General features: G+C 39.7%; 1 protein-coding gene across 3 annotated transcripts in view; it reads right to left on the minus strand.

Moving 5' to 3' along the window:
* Window positions 1–522: 522 nt before the first annotated feature.
* The window catches only part of HTR7 (5-hydroxytryptamine receptor 7), an 84,125-nt gene continuing 63,091 nt past the window's right edge, over window positions 523–21,556 (minus strand). Inside the window, exons 2-4 of one of the 3 annotated variants that reach the window (XM_069460589.1) lie at window positions 9,743–10,498; window positions 3,287–3,389; window positions 523–2,187 (exon numbers count right to left, since the gene is read on the minus strand). In XM_069460589.1, the coding sequence (XP_069316690.1) occupies window positions 3,290–3,389; window positions 9,743–10,498 (856 nt within the window). In that variant the 3' untranslated portion in view covers window positions 523–2,187; window positions 3,287–3,289. Of the gene's footprint in view, window positions 2,188–3,286; window positions 3,390–9,737; window positions 10,499–21,556 lie in introns of all 3 variants that reach the window. The other 2 variants (XM_069460590.1, XM_069460591.1) reach the window with 2 other exon arrangements.

Below are 21,556 nucleotides of genomic sequence, written 5' to 3' on the forward strand. Positions count from 1 at the left end.
CTGTAGCCAGAACGAAGCAGAGAGTTCAATAACCAAGCATTCAAGTCAGGCAGGATAAAGGGACGATTTGAAATAACAAAGGTCCTAACAAAAAGTTAAATAAACACATTTGGAAACCTGAATCAATCCAAGTGACAGTAAGTCCCTGTCTTATACTACAGGAAAGAAAAATGTTACTCCCTGAAACGTCCTGTAGCACGTATTGTACTAAACTGTGACAATCTGCGATATGTCTGCCTTAAACCTGATGGCAAACTCCTCACAAGTGAGAATTGCGCCCATCTTTGTGCCCTCGACGCCTACAGAGCTGAATGTGGCAGGAGCCCGATCAATACTCATTACTCAACTCAAGTAATGGACAGTCACTATTTAAAAAAATAAAAAGTTACCAAGGGGATGGATCGTCACAGTGCAATGTAATTAATTCCAGAACTCAGTTACCTGTTAGGATTTCAGGCAACATGTGAAGTGTGCCCTTGTGCCATTCTGCCTGCAGCAATATGTATGACATAAGACCTTTAATTAAAAATCTTTACTGAAGTTGCTTTATTTCAGCTACAAATAACCTTTATTTGATGTAATGTAATAAAACATTTTCAAGTTTAACAATATGTATCTGACCATAAATAATCATTTAAATTAGGAATATAAGTATATACGGTCACTTTAGCAAATCTGCGGTTCAGGAATTTGTACAAGCTTTGTCTGAAAGGACAGTGTCCACCTCCCCTTTCAGGACAGGCAGCCCTTCCCCGTGTCTGGTAAGAAGCAATGTCAATGAAAGTTGGAAGAAGTCCATAGTCCACGCTGGAATTCCACGTTATCCTGGGAGAGGACAGCTTTCTTTTTTGTAGGAAAATAATATATTCTCTTTCAGTTCTCTCCTATGAAACGAAGGCTTGCATTCATTTTTCCCTTGTAGATATAGGTACTCTTCTGATCTAGTGTTTTTCTGTCTCCTTAGCTCATACGTATTACATAGTACCATTTTTTTAAAAAAAACACTATCCCCAAAGGGACATTTTCTGTTTCCTCACCTTCCCTTAATGTCTACCATGGGGGACGGGGAGGTCAGGGGACAGAATTGCCCAGGCACACATTTAATTTAAGATACAGAGAACACAAAAACGAATTCTCTAGAAGGAACAGAATAGCATTCTGGAGAATTTCCCAAGAGTGGTCTAGCTGACCTTGGATTCACACAATTCAATGGAATACAATGCTGCTCAAGAACGAACGTGCTCATGCTACATCTCCAGACACATCACAACCGTTCATGGAAAACCCGTTATTTCCATACATCTTCCACATAACACATGGTTATGGGCCAGCCCGTGGGCCTGCTGCACCCGCGTATTATATAACTGAGATTCAAAAACATGCCAATAATCGTGTTAATTACAATGCAGTTATGCAGCACTGGCACTTCATCCGGTAGAAACCCTCACCTCTCAGGACCCAAGAAAAAGCTTAACTTTTATGCTTCTCTCCATCCCAAGATCTGTTCCTGAGTTACACCATAACAGTAAGTGAGTTAACAGAGAAAGTACGTTGGAGGGGAAGTCACAGGGACCCTGCAGAAAAGCCAAACTATTTGACAGAAGCTTGAAACAAACACTGCTCTGGGAAATCTTTTGTATTAGCTGATGACTGGATTCTGTTTTCTAACATGGACATGCAACATATTCAACACTATGCTTACCGCAGTTTGCTTGGAAAAACCCTTCTGTCATACAAGAAAATACATTCTGTCTCATGAATGATTCCTGAATAGTCACCACAATGCCTAAACTCGGAAGCATGGGAAATGTGCATTGGAACTTTCTCCCACTTGTGTGGATTTGGACATATGCAAAGCACCAGAAACTGCTTCCTTTCTGGAACCCAGTTCTGTTAGTGTGCTTACTGCTGAGATGATCTGGCTGTCTTAAACTGAGAACACACACTAGCACTGATCCACAGGAAAAAGGAGAGGTCACGATCTCCCCCGTAAGATACTTTGTACAACAGATCACCCTGTTTGTCAGGGCTTAGCCATCCCAAGAAAGAAGCCGCATTCCAGTCTGCAGTCTCCGCAAATGATTTCGTTCTGTTTCCACCTCTATTTTGCCTTGTTTATTTCCTCTCCATTATTCCGCTTTCGATCATGAATCATGACCTTTTTTTCTACAGTAGTCAGAGTTTTGTCTATAAAAGAGAGAGAGAGAGAGAGAGAGAGAGGGAGAGAGACAAGAAAATGATTTAGCAGAACCGTAAATGTGAGTTTTCATTTTGTGGTGGGTGGATTTAATTTTTTACGGCAGTCAGTAATTTGAATCATTTGTGGCTTCTAAGGGATTACAAGCATCTTTAAAGGGAAAGAAAAAGTGCTGTGGCTCTTTTCATAAATTTCATAACTTCTGCAAGTTGCCAAGGCCTTAATATATTTGCAAATCAGCCCCAAATAACCCATTTAGAAAATCACTTTTATAATACAGCTGTAGCCAAAAATGAATTTGCTCTCAAAAATTCTTGCAAAATACAACAGCACTTGCCCTGCTTGAAAAGAAGAATGACTACCAATGAGAAGTGTTCTCCCTTTCAAACCTAGGAAGGTGCGTTATAGTAAGCTCTGTGTGCAGAGACCAGGAAACCCCACTTCCCCCACTTCCTCCCTCTCAGACTCACAGAATTGTGGCACGAGCATGGAGATGTGTCAGCCACTCTACAATGGCTGAGAAAAAATCCCCTTCTCCTGGGGTAGAGCCACATGCCCCGAACTCCATATCTCCATGGGCCTCAACTTACTATACCACACCTGTGCTTAAGAGCTAGGTCTACAAGGTCCCAGGGTCTGGGACACCCAGTCTCCATGTCCCTGTCCTATCCAAAGCACCCCCTTCACTTGGCTGTCCTGCCATTGGTCCTGTTCTTCCTCCTCTGATATCCCCCTCTCAGCCTGGCCCTTCGGGATGGGTGACTCACTTGGTGGATTTCCCAGGTAACACATTCCATGGCTTTGCCCCGCAGCCTCACAGAATGGCACCTGAGGACAAGTGCCACACTTCAGCCCAGACCCAGCACTCTAGGCTCCTGGGTGTCTAGGAATGGAAACGGGAAACAGGCTGTGTCCCCAACTGTGCTCCACAGATACTGATTCCAAGCCCAGGGCCTCTGCCTGTTCAGCACAGAGGAGAGACCACACTTCCTCTGTGGCTCAGCACTGCTCTGCTCACACCAGGTCTTGTACAGAACATTCTGCACGCCGCCGCACCATCTGGAGAGTCTCCCTCTCCTCGCCAGCCACCTGCTAGCCAGTTGTGACGGTCTGGGGATTCCAGCAGCCAAACATCTCAGACACCCTGGGCCTCGTTCCTGGTCTCGACACCACCCTCTTCGTGCAGGCCCTCCTGACATGAGACCTCACCCGTACGTCAGTCTCCTAAACCATCCCCCTTCCCTTCTTATGAAGCCCTGGTCTCACTCCTGCTGAAAAGCCTTCCTCTCCCTCCCCCAGCCCTGTCCACCTGGCCCTCCATGCTGATCCCAGCCTACCCAGCTTCCCAGTGTTGCTGAAGACATGCCCCAGGCTCCTCGTCCCCCTCCATCCATGTCTGTGCCCCTCTGTCCATGCTGGTCCCTCTGCCTGCAGCAGCCCCCACCCCACCTCCACCCCTGCTAGCCCTTCTTGTTAAAATTCCACTCTTTCTTCAAGACTCCCCTCAACCATTCCTCCTTCTTGGTTTCTACTAGGGACATTTTCTTCTTAAGAATTCCCCGCCCCCAGCTTATTTTTCTTCTGTACCTCTCTCTCCTGCTTGGTTTTATACTGTCCTAAGTGTATTTATTAACCACTAAGAAAACAAAAACATATATATTATAAAAAGCAGGAGAGGGCAATCACCTGCCTTTCCTACTTTAAAGAGATGTTGCAAAGTTAAAATGTAGGAAATTGCAAAGCATGAAGCAAATAAGCTATTACTAGTTGATGATTTAATAAAAAACAAAGTGCTGAATCCCAGCTAATTAATTATGAGGAAAATACTATTGTGGGGGAAAAGGTCCACAAAATAATAGCAAACTTTTTGTTTGTTTCTGCCTTTAAGGCAACATCCCATCACAAATACCTGGGGTTTTAGGAGCCTCGATGTTTCGTCCCGATTTCCTCTGGGATTCATTTTATTTCATTTTATTTTTTAATTACTGGTTTCCATAAAGAAAGGGTAGAATCACCCTGAACTCCAAAGTTTCAGCACAAACCCTGCAGCAGTATATTGGCAGAATTCACGGCAGAAACCCAAAGTTACTGCTGAGAACCACTACAATTGACAGGGATTATAAATGGCTCTTTGAAGAGAAAGACAATATAATTACCAAGAAGAAAAAAAAAAAGAAAAGAAAAGGAAGAGCTACTTCAAAACAAGATCATGACATTCTTTTATGTGGAAGTATTTTAGACACTGCTTTTCAATATTGTTCATAAATGGTGTCAAAGAACAAACTTCATCAAAACATGACACTTAAAAGAAATTTATGGCAATTCAAAGCAAATCCCAAAGTAAAGTCATCAAATTAAAAAGAAAAAAAAAGAATCCCTGATTATATCACATCACATTATCACATTTGGGTTTGTACAGTATTACCAATCTTTGAATACTTGTGAAAAGGATTAAAATTGATAGTAGTAAACTAAAATTACCAGTGCAAAAGTATTCACAGCCTTTTTCCCTCTATTCACTCCATTACCCCAAGGAAAGTTCTCGAGTGCATGCTGGACTTCTGAGTCTCTGGTTAGGCTGATCGAGAAAACGGGAAGAAATGGGTAAATATTTGGGAGTAGCAACACACAGTCTAGTAGACAGTTTACACAGGAAAGGAAGAAAACTATTATGTAGGAGAGAAAAATAGAGCCAAGAAGGCAGAGCAAGCAGAAAAAGTAAGGGACTAGAATCAAGCAGCCAGGGAAGGAGCTGGAGAAATTAGAGGGAGGAGCCCAGAGTCTCTAGGGTGAGAGGCAGAGGAGAGGCAGGGGGAGCAAAGGATTCTAATAAGGCTTGCGTGCCGTGAGCTGTGAATTGGATACCATTTGTCATTCCTCCTGAGACTCCAGAGACTGGCTCTGTCATCCATATTCCACAGAGTTAGGAGTTGTTTGGGGTTACCCAACTAGTGTTGATGTGAAAGCAACCGTGCAGAGTATGGTCTGTGTGGGTTATTATTCTGGTTACAAATCTTTCACTAGCCATCACGCCACTTCTACAGCCACCCCAGCCTACCAGATTCAGAGCTTCCAGAACCCAGGACTGCCCCTTACTAATCTTTCTACCCCAACCATGCCTGGCACCAGGCCTTCTCCATAGCAGGCCCCCAAATGTTTCTGGGAAAAACAAGCCAATGAAGAGACTCTTGACATCCTTCTGACTCACCCCATCCCATGAATCAGTCTTTGCCACTTTGATGACTCTATTCCCCTACTTGTAGATTCATTGATAGCCTACCACTGTTTATACCAGAACTTCGCAACTTTAGCATTATGGGCCAGGCAATTCTTTGTTGTGGAGGCTGTCCTGTACATTGCAGGATGTTTAGCAGCATCCCTGGCCTCTGCCCAGTAGATGCCGGTGGCACCCTCCTTCACCCCCCCACCTGTGACAACCAAAAATGTCTCCAGACATTGCCAAATGTCTCCAGTTGCAGGGGGAGGGCAAAATTACTCCTGGTTATGGACCACTTGTCTACACTAAAGTCCAAATTCTTAGAGCTGGCATAGAAGGTCCTTCATAATGTCATCCCAGTCTACTTCATCTTTTCTACTCTGATCTAACGGTTCCCTCAACCTAATGCTTAGCTTCAGCCACACAGTTCTTTGAAAAAGCACCCACAATGGTACCACTACAAAAACTGCCCCCTTCACCTGGAATATCATTTCTGCTCTCCTTTAGCTATAAATATCTGGATCACCTTCACAGACATCCTCGAGCCCATATCCTGGCACCACACCTTCTGAAGGATCAGAATGTCTTCTCTGATCAAGGTTAGTGTAAGCTCTGAGTTATTTGCCTTTCCTTCAGATCTTACAGCTTTTCTTGTTTCCACCTTTCCTTATTACAAAAAAGGATGAATGTGCATATGTCTTAGTCTATTCAGGCTGCTAGAACAAGATACCATAAACTGGGTAGCTTATGAATAACAGAAATTTATTTCTGATAGTTCTAGAGGCTGGGAAGTCCAAGATCAAGGCACCAGCAGACCTGGTGTCTGGTGAGGGCCTGCTCTCTGCTTCACAAATGGTGCCTTCCAGCAGTGTCCTCACAGGGCAGGAGGAGAAAACAAGCTCCCTCAGGCCTCTTCTATAAGGGCACTAATCTCATGAGTGCAGACCCCTCACGACCTAATCACCTCCTAAAGGAGCCACGTTTTAATACTATTGTATTGGAGATTAGGTTTCAACATATTAATTTAGGGGGTAGATAAACATTCAGACCATAGCAGCATATGCCTGTATTGATGTATGGCGTGTCCAATAGAAATATACACACAAAACAAGAAAGATGTCATATACTTTCTCTATCCTCCTTAATGCATGGCAGCCACACCATAGCTCTATCACCAGAAATTTCCTAAAGTTCATAGATATTTTTAGGCCAGCACTCCTAAATGATTTGAATCTTCTGTAATTACATATTCAAACTGTGAGAGATATAAACAGGGGACAGCAGACTAAGGCCTGTGGGCCAAATCCAGCTGGCAGCCTCCTTTTGTAAATAAAGTTTTATTGGTACATAGCCATGTCCATTTGTTTACTTGTGCTGATGACAAAGGCAGAGATGAGAAGTTTTGATAGAGACCATACGGCTTGCAGCTTAAAATATTTACTGTTTGGCCCCTCACAGTAAAAGTTTGCTAACCCCTGTCTTAGACTAAGAGAAAAACAAAAACCAAGCCTCCATGCTAGCTAAAGATACAAAGGCAAATATCCTTGGACTTTATATTAGCTGATTTATTTTTATAAAAGGCACAGTATCATAGAAGTTAAAAGCACTTTGAACACAGACTTCCTGGGCTCAAATCCAGTTCTACCACCCTCATCTATCTGTATGACTGTGAGGAAATTATTTGACCTCTCCAAGCCCTTGTTGTGTTATTTTCAGAATGCAGGTGAAGAAAACCAACCTCTCATAAAGTTTTGAGGATTAAGTGATAAAATTCACAGACTGCTCAGCCTAATGCCTGACAGTGAATCCTCAGCAAATGTGGATTTTTATTATCTTAAATTGGGAAACCTGTTTATGTTGCATTTTTTAAAATTATCATTTTGTGATCTATCTGAATTATCTGTGAATTATTAGCTAAAATAATCAACAAATTTATTCTCAAGTGCTTTGACTGTGTAGGAGGCATGCAAACACACTGGCATTTTCTAGTTCAGGATTGTATCTGTTCTTTCCTAATTTATATATCAGCTGCTTAACTGAACCCCCTGCCACTCGTCTTTCACTTTGTGTGCCCTGCCCACTATTGCCTGAGAGACCTTCTCAAACACATCCCTCAGCGTGCTCCTCCTGAGAACTGAAACCACATGCTTTCCTTTTCCTGTGCTAGACAATCCTGGGGCCAGATAAAATAACCTTGCTACTTGTTCCAGCAAATAGTTGCTTCCAGAAGAAAAGGCTGTACACCAACTAAAATTGCTTATTTAACAAGACTAATAGCTTGTTCATAAATACTTGCTTCAAGGCCCTCATCTAACTGAACCCACTAATCCAAAGAAAGCTATTACATCCGAAACTCCGCAGAGTCATCACCAGTTCTCTACCTTCAAAGCACTCAGCCAAAGCCCTAAAACTCTATGAATAATCTCTCCTACTTCCTTCATCTAAGAAACCAGACTCTGTCTAGGAGATATCCTTCCATAATACAGTAGGTCTAATAAACCTAACTTCCTTAGAGTAACAGGTCATTCTACTTGTCTTCTTAGAGAGCTGATGGCTATGATCCCCAGCTCAAAAACATTCATTGGCTATTCACTGCTTAGAGACTGGAACCATTTGACAAGCAGTATTGCATAATAGGCAAGAACACCCACATTGGGGTGATTCATACCACATCTATCACGTAGGGGCCATGTGATCTTAGGTCAGTTGACTTTATGTTCCTGAGCCTCAAGTTGTTCTTCTGAAAACTGGGGATGATAGAAGCACCTATTCTGCTGGTACCATGGTGTATAGCACATAGTAGAAGATATTCAATAATTGTTAGTAATTATTTTTATTTATCATCTATTATGTGTCAGTCATTGTACCAGATTCCACTAAAATAAATCTGACTAATACATAGCTCCTTCTCGAAGGAAATCATAATCTAGAGAGCAAAGCCTAGTGTTCAATTCAATAGAATCTCATAGGCCTAGAAGGATTCCTGGATTTGATCGTGGTACCTGCTCTAGAACCTGAAATTGTATTCTTTTTTTCTTAAATGCTACTTTTTATATTGTGAACAATTTAATAGGTACAAAAGAGTGTATATAACAGAAGTAAAAAGTAATTAATTAATGAAACTACACCGAGCTCAAGAAATAGTACAGCTGCCGTCTTCCAACTTTGAGTTGTAAGAAAAGGCAGTCCAGTATATGAAAAATGTGCTGCACTAGGATTCGGATACTGTGTGATGTAAACTGACTTAGCTGTGACACTAGCTAAGTGTGGGACACCTCACTCTCCCAGTCTCAGTCACCTCTTCTGTCAAATGAAGGGATTGGACAAGATGGCCAGGAAAGTCCCTCTCAGCTAGTGGCCCCTGGTTCTCTGGTCGATCCTTCCCGCCGGGCTCAGTGAAGAGGAACAGCTCCTCTTTTATGTAGGACACTAATCTGCTCCCTGTCTCGCCAGCACCTTCCAATTTCTCATTCCAAGTTTCTTTTCCCTTGGTTGGCTTTCAGAGGTATCTCCTCGACTTTAAATGTAAAACAAAGTCTTCGTTTGACCTGCTGATGACTCTAACTACTATACTGTCTCCTTCCTTCTTTACAAGGCCAATTTGTTAACGTGGGGCGTCCTGGTGAAACTTCCATTTCCTTTTCACCATCTGCCCTTGGCAATCCTTTCTCAGATCCTAACCCCACGCCCCGCCCCCACCCCCCGTAGCTGCTTCCTGGAAAGTCTGTCGGCCCTCCTGGACAAAGGCAACAACTCTATGGGTTCTCAGCTGCAGAGATGGCCTGCAGCACTTCTCCTGTGGCTTTCAAGTCCTTGCCCCATCCTGGCATCTCCCCACACCAACCACTCTCCTTTTGCCGGGGCCGCTTCCTTTCAGCCCATGTGAATGTAACTGCGTAGTGGAAAGATCATTTTTGCTTCCTTCCTCAAAAGAAGAATTTATCAGTGAAGGATGAGGTCATTAGAAGAGGGAGGAATAACAGCAACTAAAATGATGTTACAGGAATTCAGATATAAGGACTTAATTTGGATTCCATTTATAGAGAAACAATGGACAGTATCACCTTCCTGGTCATCAATCACAGGAATCGCAATTCATCAGCAAATCAATCTCATCTTCCAATTCAAATGAGTACCTATCTCTGGCCTTTGGAATCGTATTGGGTGGCAGACTGGAGTCTATACTATTAAGAATTCAAATCTGATAGCTGAGTAGAAAACAAGCTAGCTACGGGTTCAGGAAGCTTTCTGTGATGTGTTGCAAGAGGAAGCTGCATAAAAGGGGTGGGGAGGGGGCATAAAATGAAAACAGTGATAAATGACCTTACAGCACAATCTCGAGTCGCTCCGGCCTCTCGGCAAGCTTCAGGGCCTCATGCATGCCTGCGGCCGAGAGCTTGCGGTTGATGTTCCGGTACTGGCACTGCAGCAGGCTGCGGTAGGTGGTCCTCAGGTCCCGGTTGAAGAAGGCATATATAAAAGGGTTAATGAGAGAGTTTGCATAGCCCAGCCACAGAAATGTCCTCTCCACCCACAGCGGGATGCAGCTGCAGGCGGTGCCGCAGATGAAGGGCCTGGCTGTGGACAGGAGGAAGAAGGGCAGCCAGCACACGGTGAAGGCCCCCACGATGATGCCCAACGTGGTGGCTGCCTTCTGTTCCCTCTTAAAGATGGAGATGTTTTTCCTCTCGTGCTTGAGGAGTCTCGAGAGGTTTGCACACTCCTCCACCTCCTTCTGCAGCTTCACCATGCCGTTGAGCGCCACCACGCTGTCCGGCTGCACGCGCGGGAAGCCGGGGAACTTGTGTTTGGCGGCGCTCTTCCTGGCGGCCTTGTAAATCTGGTAGTACATGAAAAGCATCACCGACATGGGTATGTAAAACGCCACGGCGGTGGAGTAAATCGTGTAGCCAAAGTCCTGGCTGATCAAGCACACCTTGTCGTCATTTACATTCTGAGCCCAGCCGAAGAGCGGGGGTAAAGTGATGGAGGCGGAGAGCAGCCAGACGGAGAGAATCATTTTGGCCATGCATTTCCCGTTCTGCCGCACAGGGTACGTTAGGGGCCTCGTGATCCCGAGGTACCTAGGAGAGAAATGGACAGACAACAACAGGTGAACTCTGTGATCATAACTGTTCAAGGGAGGAAAGACCACCAGCCAGGCACCACCGCCAATCCTCACAACAGCCCTTCCAGGTAGCCATCATTATGCCCATTCTCCAGAAAGGTAAACTAAGGCTCTGAGCTGCTACCTATTTTATTCCAGGTGTCACAGTCCACCACCACGTAGCCTGAGAGTCCTCTGACTCTAAAGTTAGTCCATGTTTTTTGCATACCTTGTAGCTTCTCATAATCCATGGAAGCAAAAACCTGAAATTTAAAAACCTGCCCCTCCCCATCCCCCACCCATGACCACAGCCACCAAAATCAGCCAGGAACAAGACAGGAACATCCCATGATATGGGATGTTCTGACACATCCTTGAAAATTAACCAAGGCCTACCACACTCTGATATTACCCACCCACTGATCTCCTCAGCTGTCTTAATTGAAGCCAGCTTTTAATTCATTTTTACTTCCCCTTTGCACTGCAGTAAAAGAATTTATTTAAGATCACAGAGATTTTTGAGCTAGTTTGGAAATCCCAGAGGTTTGAAATGGAAAGTAGAACGTAATCATTTTTTTCACCCAGAAAATTCTCACACAACAGCAATGTCAGAGGAACAATCTATAAAATAAAAAAACAGCCTGCCCCTCCAGTTCTGAGGAGGAGCACAAGAAAAGGCATAATTCTGAAAAATATTAGGCAAATCCAACATTTTCTCTGTGTTTAGTTCTATATAGGAAATATTTCTCCCTCTCTGTTATCAAAGTTTTATAATGCAAAAGAGACTCTGCAAACAGAGAAAACGTATACAGTAAGATGTTTTGCCAAATGCTTATTATTTTTCAGCTTTCTAAATCTGTGTTTTCCTCTATATTTAACAGTCTCAGCTTCTATTTTAGGAAGGATGCAAAGAGTGCTTGAGAAGCAGAGACAGGAAAAAGCTGGTCATTTTGTTGTTGTTTTACTTCCTTTATGTATATAAAAGATACACTATTGAACCATAAAAAGGAAAGGTACAGAGAGTCACTAATTTCCCCACAGGTTATTTTTTTAAAGTCAGCAGTTGGTAGGTCAAAACTTAAAAATATAATTTCTGCTAGAAATACCCTTGATATCTAAATTATCCCACAAACATCCAAAATCATATTTTCACAATGAAAATTAGCATCATTGCAATATTTACATGACAAAATTGAAATATAGTAAAAAAACAAGCCAGATTTATATATTCATCCAAAATACTTATTCATTCCTTCAACAAATTCTAGTGGAGCACCTTCTATGTGACAGGTACTGCTCTAAATGTTGGGGATATGGCAGTGAATAAAAGAGATGAAAATCTTGTATGCAGGCACATGGAGAAATCACGTGAGGTGAAGGGGAAGACTAAGGGACTTCTGACCCCTTCCAAGGACACAGGTGTTCACGGCACTGGTTCTTCACTTCACAACCCCTGTCTTCCCTTCTTGGTAAAAACAACCCTCAAACACCATCCTTAGGTTATCAGCTGTAGTTAGGATTACGATGTGGCTCCCAAATAGAATGAAGGAAGAGAAAGAGGGAAGCTTTCCTGAGAATGCAAGACTAAGAGCTGGAAAAAATAAAGGAAAAGAGAAAAGGAACTAGCAAAACAGAATGAGAGGAGTAAGGAAGAGGGAAAGAGATAGGAAGAGAGAGAAAAGGAAAATATGAAACAGGGTTTGCCTTATGTGGAAGTCTCTGAGTTTCAAACTAAAAAAAAAATTAAAAAAAAAATCTTTCTTAAAAAAAGGAAAATGAGGAAACTCTATAGAAAGATGTCAAAACTGACTGGATACCCAAGGGCTTCTTGCCAGAGGCTGAATGTAGAAATTCCATTTTTAAAAGTCTCCCTTCTTTGCTTTGCCTCAGGTGCCTTCTCAAATTGTTCACTGATGGAAGTTCCTTGCAGACCTCTCTTTTTGGATCTAGTCCTTGCTCTCTACTAGCTCCTGTGAATGTGGCCCTTTGAGTTCCTTCCTTGTTTCCCAGCTCCCCCAGCAGCATTTCCCAGGACTTGGACTTTGATTTCCCTTGTCCCTGTCTATAGCCCGAGCATCAGCTGTCTGCTCCCAAGCCTGGATCTGGCATCCAAGACACCAACTCAGGCTGGAGCCCCAGGCTCACCAAGGAGCAGAGTCCAACAGGTAGAGAGGTTCCTCACACAGTTCCTCAGGTGGCCACCAGATGGCACTGTCAGATCATGTTACCCATAACTGAGGGGTCCGTGTTGCTATGGTAGATGGTTGGAACAGTAGATGTATGTTGGAAGGACAATTACTCACAAGAAAAGAAGTTATATTTTATTTGTGGGGTATAGGCCGGGTGCGGTGGCTCACGCCTGTAATCCTAGCACTCTGGGAGGCCGAGGCGGGTGGATTGCTCAAGGTCAGGAGTTCGAGACCAGCCTGAGCGAGACCCCGTCTCTACTAAAAATAGAAAGACATTATATGGACACCTAAAAAAATCTATATAGAAAAAAATTAGCCGGGCATAGTGGCACATGCCTGTAGTCCCAGCTACTCGGGAGGCTGAGGCAGTAGGATCGCTTGAGCCCAGGAGTTTGAGGTTGCTGTGAGCTAAGCTGACGCCACGGCACTCACTCTAGCCTGGGCAACAAAGTGAGACTCTGTCTCAACAAAAAAAAAAAATAAAATAAAATAAAAAAAAATATTTGTGGGGTATAAAAAAATTAGCAAGCCTGGAATTTATAACCTGGCGAACTATTTTGAAGAAGTCAGTTCAGTTTTGCCTTCCATTTCTCTACATTTTCCTTACTGGAATGAGGGACTATACACCTTCAAGCTCAAGTAAAAATCCTGCCTACATAAATAATACAGAATTCATAAAGATTAATCCTGAGATATTAATTAATAGAGTAACAAAGGACTCTAATATTATCAGAATATTAGATAATCTCATAAAAGCACTATGTTTATTCACTCTAGTATACTTAATCTGACATATTTTGATGATGAAAATTGGCCTATATTCAGTCTACACTGGATGTACAAATTATACTCCATAAACTCTGTCCTATTTCGGGCGCCATTCTCTCATAGTTTCAAGTCACATCCTACAATAAGGTAGTTATATTTATTTCTTTAGTCTCCTGAGTACCACTTGGAGGGACTTCAGAAGGCAGAAATCAACTAAAAGGTTACTAGAAAAAAAAGAGTGCTCACCAAAGTGTCTGGATAGAAAATAAATAAACAAAAGTCAATAGCTTATATTTTAACCATTAACAATTAGAAAATACTATGGGGGGAAATGATTCCATTAACACCAACCAAAAACTTAAAATATCTAGGAAAAATCTTTTAAAATAGCCAAGGCCCATATGAAGAAAATACAAAATGCTACTTAGATACGTAAAAGAATACTTAAATCTATAAAGAAAAAACCTTTTTTCTTCAATAATAAAATACAGTATTATAAAAGTACCAATTTTCCCTCAATTAATACTATACAACCTCAATTGAATACTCTGGCAGGGCTTTTGTTAATTTGACCATAAGATTTTAAAGTTCATCAAATCAATATGCAAATATGGACAGATAATCTGGAAAAGAATAATGAACGGATATTTATCCTATTTAAAAAAATAGTATAAAGCCACAGAAATAAAATTCCAATAATAATTATTCAAAAATAGATCAACAGAATGGAATAGGTCTCATACATGGATTCAAACATATAAGGGAATTTAATATAATATGAGTCATTTTAAATCAGTAGTAAAATATTGGATATTCATGAAGTCTGGCAGCTGGCTAGCAATTGGAGTAAAAATAATATTGGCTTCTTATCTTTCATCTTATTAAACACAAATCCCAGATGGATCAAAGATTATCATGCAATAAATTAAGCCCTCAGGCTACTAGGAGAAAATATAGGTATTTCTTCAATCTGAGATATCAAAGGTCATTCTTAGCTATAATAGAAAAGCTTGAAACTATAAAATTAAACATCAATAAATTTTTGTGACAAAAATTTTATCAACAAAATCAAATAAATAAATGACATTTAGTTTAATTTAAAAATCACTATGTGCAGAGTTAAAAGTTAAACAACAAACTTGGAAGCCAAATGACAATATCCCAATATTCACAGACCTTTTACAGGTCAATTAAAAAGACAACCATCCCAGCCATCCCAGTGTGTACATATACACACTGACATGTCCACAAGAACATCCACTAAACTATCAATCTGAGTTTTATCTGAGCTGCAGAGATTTTAGTGGCTTTAAATTTTCTTTGTACTTTCCTATGCTTCAATTTTTATAAGCATGTAAAAAAAAAATCCCACTATTTTACGAACAAAAGATTTAAGAGGATTCTGTGATTCCTAAATTACCTAACTGATTCTGGCAATAGAGAGAATTTGGTTCATAAAATCTTTAAAAAGCTGATAATTAAATCTTATATTGTTTTACTTGATTAGCTTGTCAAAAGTGTTTTATTACATTCATAAATTCACACAAAAGAAAAAGAACTCATCAGCATTCAAAATCCTATAATTACTATTAACATATAAAGTAATACTGGTATTCAGAGAAGTATTTGTCCAAATTATACATTCAATCTCCCAAACCTTGTATAGTATAAATCTTGCCTCCAGGGGAGAGAAAGAAAAAAACTTGATCAATTCTGAATATTCCTTAATATGCACAGTTAATATTTTATCACGCTAACATTTTATGCTTACCGTTAATTAGAAAGCAGGGTACTTATAAAGCCTTCAAAATTTAACTTTAAAATGCATACAAATGTTAAAATACAGTAAATCTCAGAGACAAAGTCACCAAAGAATTATATAATTGAGAAATATATGCAACTCACATTAGGGGTTCCATTGAAGTAGAGGTTCAGAGAAAAAAGGATTAGGGAGTTATAATTTGCATAGGGAGAGATTAGAAGCAAATTAACTCTTCTGCCTGTCTTCCATTATAACTGTATAGAAATCGTAGATAATGGTTCTTTAATTAAATGACTTCTCCGGAGTTTCACTATGGAAACTATTCGCTATGGAATAATAATTTAGGGGGTAAAAGAAACTGGGTAGAATTATTCTGAAATACAGTGGCTTTTAGAGTGTTCAGCTTTAAAAAGGTTCTCACACTTAACAACACCTCTTCTAGGAGACTTCCTCCCTTTTGGCAGGCAAACTCCACTAGAATCTCCAGCCAATATTAGCAGTTTCCCAAACTGCCAGATTATCAGAATCATCAAGGAGCTTTTGAAACATGCAGATTCCCAAGCCACTATTCTCTGTCAAGGAGGTTTGGAGATCCAGGATTTAGGACTGACTGCTCTAGGTTTTTATTCCACATACTGCTGTCAAAGTAGCCTTCCCCCATTCAATTACAAGGACTTTACATGTATCATATGGAGAGATTTACCTTTACTTTACATTTATATATTTCATCTTAATGGTTTGCTTCTAGTTTGGCCCTAACAAAATCATTATGAATCATGTTTCCATTATTTCAGCTATTAGTTCTCTCTCCCAGTACTATGCTAAATGAGGAAGGCATGGTTTTTGTTTTAATCAACGTGTAGATTTTTAAAAAATGCATAATACACCACAAGGTTTTGTAAGTTTTTGACCACAGTTCACAATAAGAATATATTTATGTATATAAGAAATTGTGTGTATCTATAGGTATTTACAAAATTGAAACAAAAGTTTCACAAACTATATTTACCATTATAACCATTATTTACTCTTTTCTATTCTATATGATTCTATTTTAGACTTTTTAAATGCTGGTCTTAATGGACTAAATTGATTTCATAACCCAATAATGGATCATAGCCCAACGTTTGAAAATTGCTGGCCTTTAATAAACATTTGAAAAGGTGCTCAACATCATAAGTCATGAGGGGGATGCAAATTAAAACCACAATGAGATACCACTAACAGCCAACAGAATGGTTAAATTTAAGATAATGAGAGAATATGATGATAATAAAAACTATAATGCCAAGTGTTCTATGAAGATATGGAACAAATGCAATTCTCAGACACTACTGATGGGAATGTAAATTGATGCAATAACTTTGGAAAACTATTTTTAATATCTACTAAAGCTGAATTATATATACTCTATGACCTAACAATTTTTCTAAGTATATAATGAATATTAACCAAAATACCTGTACAAGAATATTCATAGCAGCACTACTGGTAGTAGCCCCAAATGAAACCCGCCAATTCTGCAAGAGTAAAATGAGTACAACTCTACAATAGTAGAATGGGTACATAAATAGTGTTATATTTATACAATGGAATTCCATAAAACAAGAATTAACCAATTCCTGCTTAAGCATCATCATGGATAATTCTCACAACATGATGTTGAGTTAAAGCAGCTAAAAACAAGAGAACACACTGCTCAAAACCAGGCAAAACTAACCTATGGTAACAGAAGCCAGAGTGGCAGTTACCTTGGGGGTAGAAGGGTTCCTAATCAGTAAGAGGATATATGAGGAAAATCTGGAGTTCTGGAAATGTTTTGTTGTTGTTGTTGTTGTTGTTGTTGTTGTTGTTTTTTGAGACAGAGTCTCACTCTGTTGCCCAGGCTAGAGTGCCGTGGCATCAGCCTAGCTCACAGCAACCCCAAACTCCTGGGCTCAAGCTATTCTCTTGCCTCAGCCTCCCAAGTAGTTGGGACTATAGGCAAGCAACACCACGCCCAGCTAATTTTTTCTATTTTTAGTAGAGACAGGGTCTTGCTCTTGCTCAGACTGGTCTCGAACTCCTGAGCTCAAGCAATCCTCCTACCTCAGCCTCCAGGAGTGCTAGGATTACCGGTGTTCTATTTCTTTATCTGAGTATGTTACATAGGTACTTTCACTTTGTAGAAACTAAATGTGCAGTTATGATTTGTGCAGTGTTCTGGATGTATGTAAATAAGTTTATTTTTATAATATTAAAAGTAAATTTTTAAAATGCACTGGTATTTGACATTTGACATTAACCTAAATGTTGACCTATTCTCTAAAATCATTATTACAATGGGGTTCCATTTTCATCAGTATTTCCAGCTACAGTTATAGTTAGGAACAGTAAACAACCTAAATTCCTCATTCTGACCTCAATATTGAGAGAGAGAAGTAGATAAAAGAGAGGAAAAAAAAAACCAAGGAGCAACAAAATTTGACAAAGTTTGGAAACAATAACAAAAGCCTCCTTTTTGAGAAAGTATATTATTATAAAACAAGAAATGAGTTTCCCTTTAGAGAAAGAAACAGAATTAAAAGAAAGCAAATCACGTGAGTCTAAAAGTGCTTTCAAAAATTCATATACTGTATTAGTTAACTGTTGCTACATAACTAATTACCACAATAGTGACTAAAAACAACACCAATTTATTACTTCACAGTTTTGTAAGTCAAAAGTCTCAGCACAGCTCAACTGAATTCTTTACTCAGGGTCTCACCAGGCTGAAATTAAGATGTTGGCTGGGGCTGAGGTGTCATGAGGCTCTGAGTCCTCTTCCAAGTGCACATAGTTGTTGGCCAGACTCATTTCCTGGTAGCTGTAGAACTCATGGAGATTTCATCTTCAAGGCCAGCAGGGGAGCAACTACTGCAGCTCTGAATCTCTTTGATCTTTAGATTCTCTTTTAAAAGGGTTCACCTGATTAGATCAAGCCCACCAACATTCAAGGGAAAAGAATTACATAGAGCATGTATACCAGGAAAGGACGCTCTTGGGCACCATGTTAGAATGCTGCCTGCCATGGGTCCTATGTGGTAACAGAAGCTCCAGATACAATCTTCCACCAAGGGAGCTAAATAAAAATCTATATGCTACCTATTCAAGTTGAGACAAGCCTTCCAATAAGACTAATCTTGTCTGTCCTCTACCATAAAGCAATAATTTCTGCTGTATTTTTCTGTCATTCAATGTTTCTCTTACTGTCAACTCAGTTTTTTTGTCTACCTATATCTATGAAAAACTAAAAATGAATTTTTTGATAATTACAGAAATTCATGAAAATGAATAGTGTGGGAGGTTAATAGAGACCCCTGAATTATACTTGATGTTAATCACTTCAGTTGTATCTGTACTTACAATAAACTCTGAATTTTCCCAAAGAATTTGGCCTTTTATTCTTCAAAGAAAAAAATGAAATGGAAAGGCAATGAGTGAGTCAAAAATTTACCAGCAATAATAAAACAAAAAAATGGCATAAAATATTAGCTATAAACTTTAAAAGGTTAGAGGCAGGAAGACAAGAAAATATTCTGGTTTATGATGGTACTGAGTGGCTTTTAACCCATCCCACCCTGTAGAAGTAGTACTGAAGAAAGAGGGTGAGTAAAATAATACCCTCATATTTGGGGAGAAGCAAATTGAGCCGGTGAGAAGCCAGCTTAAGGAAGAGCAGTGAGAAGCATTCAAGAGCAAAAGCCCCATCGTGCCATTTTAGCAGAGTTAAGAAGGGCCACCAGGTTTGTTACCTTTCAGGACACTGAGCTGAACTGGGAATACGGAGACGCCAAGTTCCAGAAGATGGGTAAATCCTTAGCTTAGAGGAATGTGCTCTGGTCCAGGCCATTTAATGAGAATTCAAAAAAAAAGAACAGTCCTCCCTGATGTACTTCACTCAGCTGCAGTAGAGTCTACTCCCTTCCCTTCCCCCAACCCTACACCTTCAGGCTACAGAAAAGTAGATATACACTGAATCTAGCCTAAAGGGAAAGAAAGAACTGATATCAAGTAAGGTGGAATATCAAGGAGAATTCAACTGCACTGTGTGAGAACAAACATGAAGACTTAAATAAACAACCCATGTTAAGAATGAGCAAGATGGGGGAAAAAAACCTGTTACAACTACTATACAAACAGGCTCCAATAACAACCACCATGAAAGAGAAAAAGAGAACACGGAGCATTCATTCTTCAGACCGGTGAAGAACCAAGTCAGGTAAAAAACACAACCTCATTTCCTTACAAATACAGTTCACCGTAAGAGATCTTAACAAATATACATACTCACTAATGCAGAGGCTCCAAGATGTTAAAACAACAGAATGAGATGGAAAAAGAGACTGTTGAGTTAAGGAAGTAAATTGAGACCACCAGTGCAGATCTAATGGATGAATCAGAAGCAGCTGGGAATAGAAACAGACACACCTGAAAAGCAGCCAGTGGTGTGAAGTAAAGGCTTGAGGTGAAAATTTATTCAAGCCATTAATAGACTTCCAGTACTATGCTGAATAGAACTGGTGAGAGTGGGCAACTTTCTCTTGTTCTCAATTTTAGGGAAAAAGTTTTCAGCTTTACACCGTATTGTGATGTTAGCTCTGGGCTTGTCATATATGGCTGCTATTATGTTGAGGCCCATTCCCTTCCATACCCAATGTGTTGAGAGTTTTTATCATGAAAGGATGTTGAATTTTGTCCAATGCCTTTTTCTACATCTATTGATTTGATGGTATTATTTTTATCCTTCCTTCTGTTACCGTGGTGTATCACATTTATTGATTTGCATATGTTGAACCATCATTTGCTAGTATTTTGTTGAGGATTTTTGCATCTATTTTCCATCAGGGATATTGGCCTATAATTTTCTTCTCTTATAGTGTCCTTGTCTGACTATGGTATCAAAGTAACGCTAGCCTCATAAAATGAGTTTGGAAGTGTTCTCTCCTGTTCAGTTTTTCAGAAGAGTTATAGAGGAATTGGCCTTAATTGTTCCTTAAATGTTTGGTAGGTTTACCAGTGAAGCCATCTGGTTCTGGAGTTTTGTTTGTTGGGAGGGTTTTTACTATTGATTCAATCTACTTACTAGTTATTGGTCTGGTCATATTTTCTATTCTTCATGATTTAGTCTTGGTAGGTTATATGTTTCTAGGAATTTGCCCATTTCTTCTAGGTTATCTCATTAGTTGGTGTATAATTATTCATAGAAGTCTCTTATAGATCCTTTGTATCAGTTGTAATGTCTCCTCTTTCATTTCTGGTTTTATTTAAGTCATCTCTCATTTTTTAGTCAGTCTAGCTAATGGTTTGTTGATTTTGTTTATCTTTTCCAAAACACCAACTCTGTTTTATTGATCTTTACTATTGTTTGTCTAGTCTCTATTTCACTTATGTCTGCTCTTATCTTTATTATTTCTTTTCTTCTGCTAACTCTGGGATTAGTTTGTTCTTCTATATCTAGTTCCTTGAGGCATAAAGTTAGGTTGTTTACTTGAGCTCTTTTTTTCTTAATGTAGATGTTTACTGCTATAAACTTTCCTTTTAGAAGTGGTTTCACTGTATCCTATAAGTTTTGGCATTTTGTGTTTCCATTTTCATTTGTCTCAGGATATTTTTTTATTTTTCATTTCTTCTTTGACCCATTTGTAGTTGTTTAATTTCTACATATTTGTGAATTTTCCAATTTTCTTCCTGTGATTGATTTATAATTTTATGTCATTGTGGTCAGAAAAGATACTTGATATGATTTTAATCTTCTTGAATTTGTTAAGACATGTTTTATGGCCTAATATATGATCTATTCTAGAAAATGTTCTGTGTGTACTTGAGAAGAATGTGTATTCTGCTGCTGTTGGGTAGAATGTTCTATATATATATGTCTGTTAGGTCCATTTGGTCTATTGTTTTGTTCAAATCCACTGTTCCCTTATTGATATTCTGTATGGATGATCTATCCATTATTGAGAGTAGGATATTGAAGTCCCCTACTATTATTGTATTGCTATTTATTTCTCTCTTCAGTTCTGTTAGTATTTCCTTTATATATTTAGGTGCTCCAGTGTTGGGTGCATAGATATTTATAATTGTTATGTCTTCCCGATTACTGACCCCTTTATCATTATATATTGACCTTTGTCACTTGTGACTGTTTTTTGACCTAAGGTCTATTTTGTCTGATATAAGTGTAGCCACCCCCACTCCCTTTTCATTATCATTTTCATAATATATCTTTTCCATCTCTTCACTTTCAGTCTTTCTGTGTCAAAGCTAAAATGAGTCTCCTGTAGGCAGCATATCA

Source organism: Eulemur rufifrons, chromosome 28 (genome assembly GCF_041146395.1).
Source record: "Eulemur rufifrons isolate Redbay chromosome 28, OSU_ERuf_1, whole genome shotgun sequence".
Classification (NCBI taxonomy): Eukaryota; Metazoa; Chordata; class Mammalia; order Primates; family Lemuridae; genus Eulemur; species Eulemur rufifrons.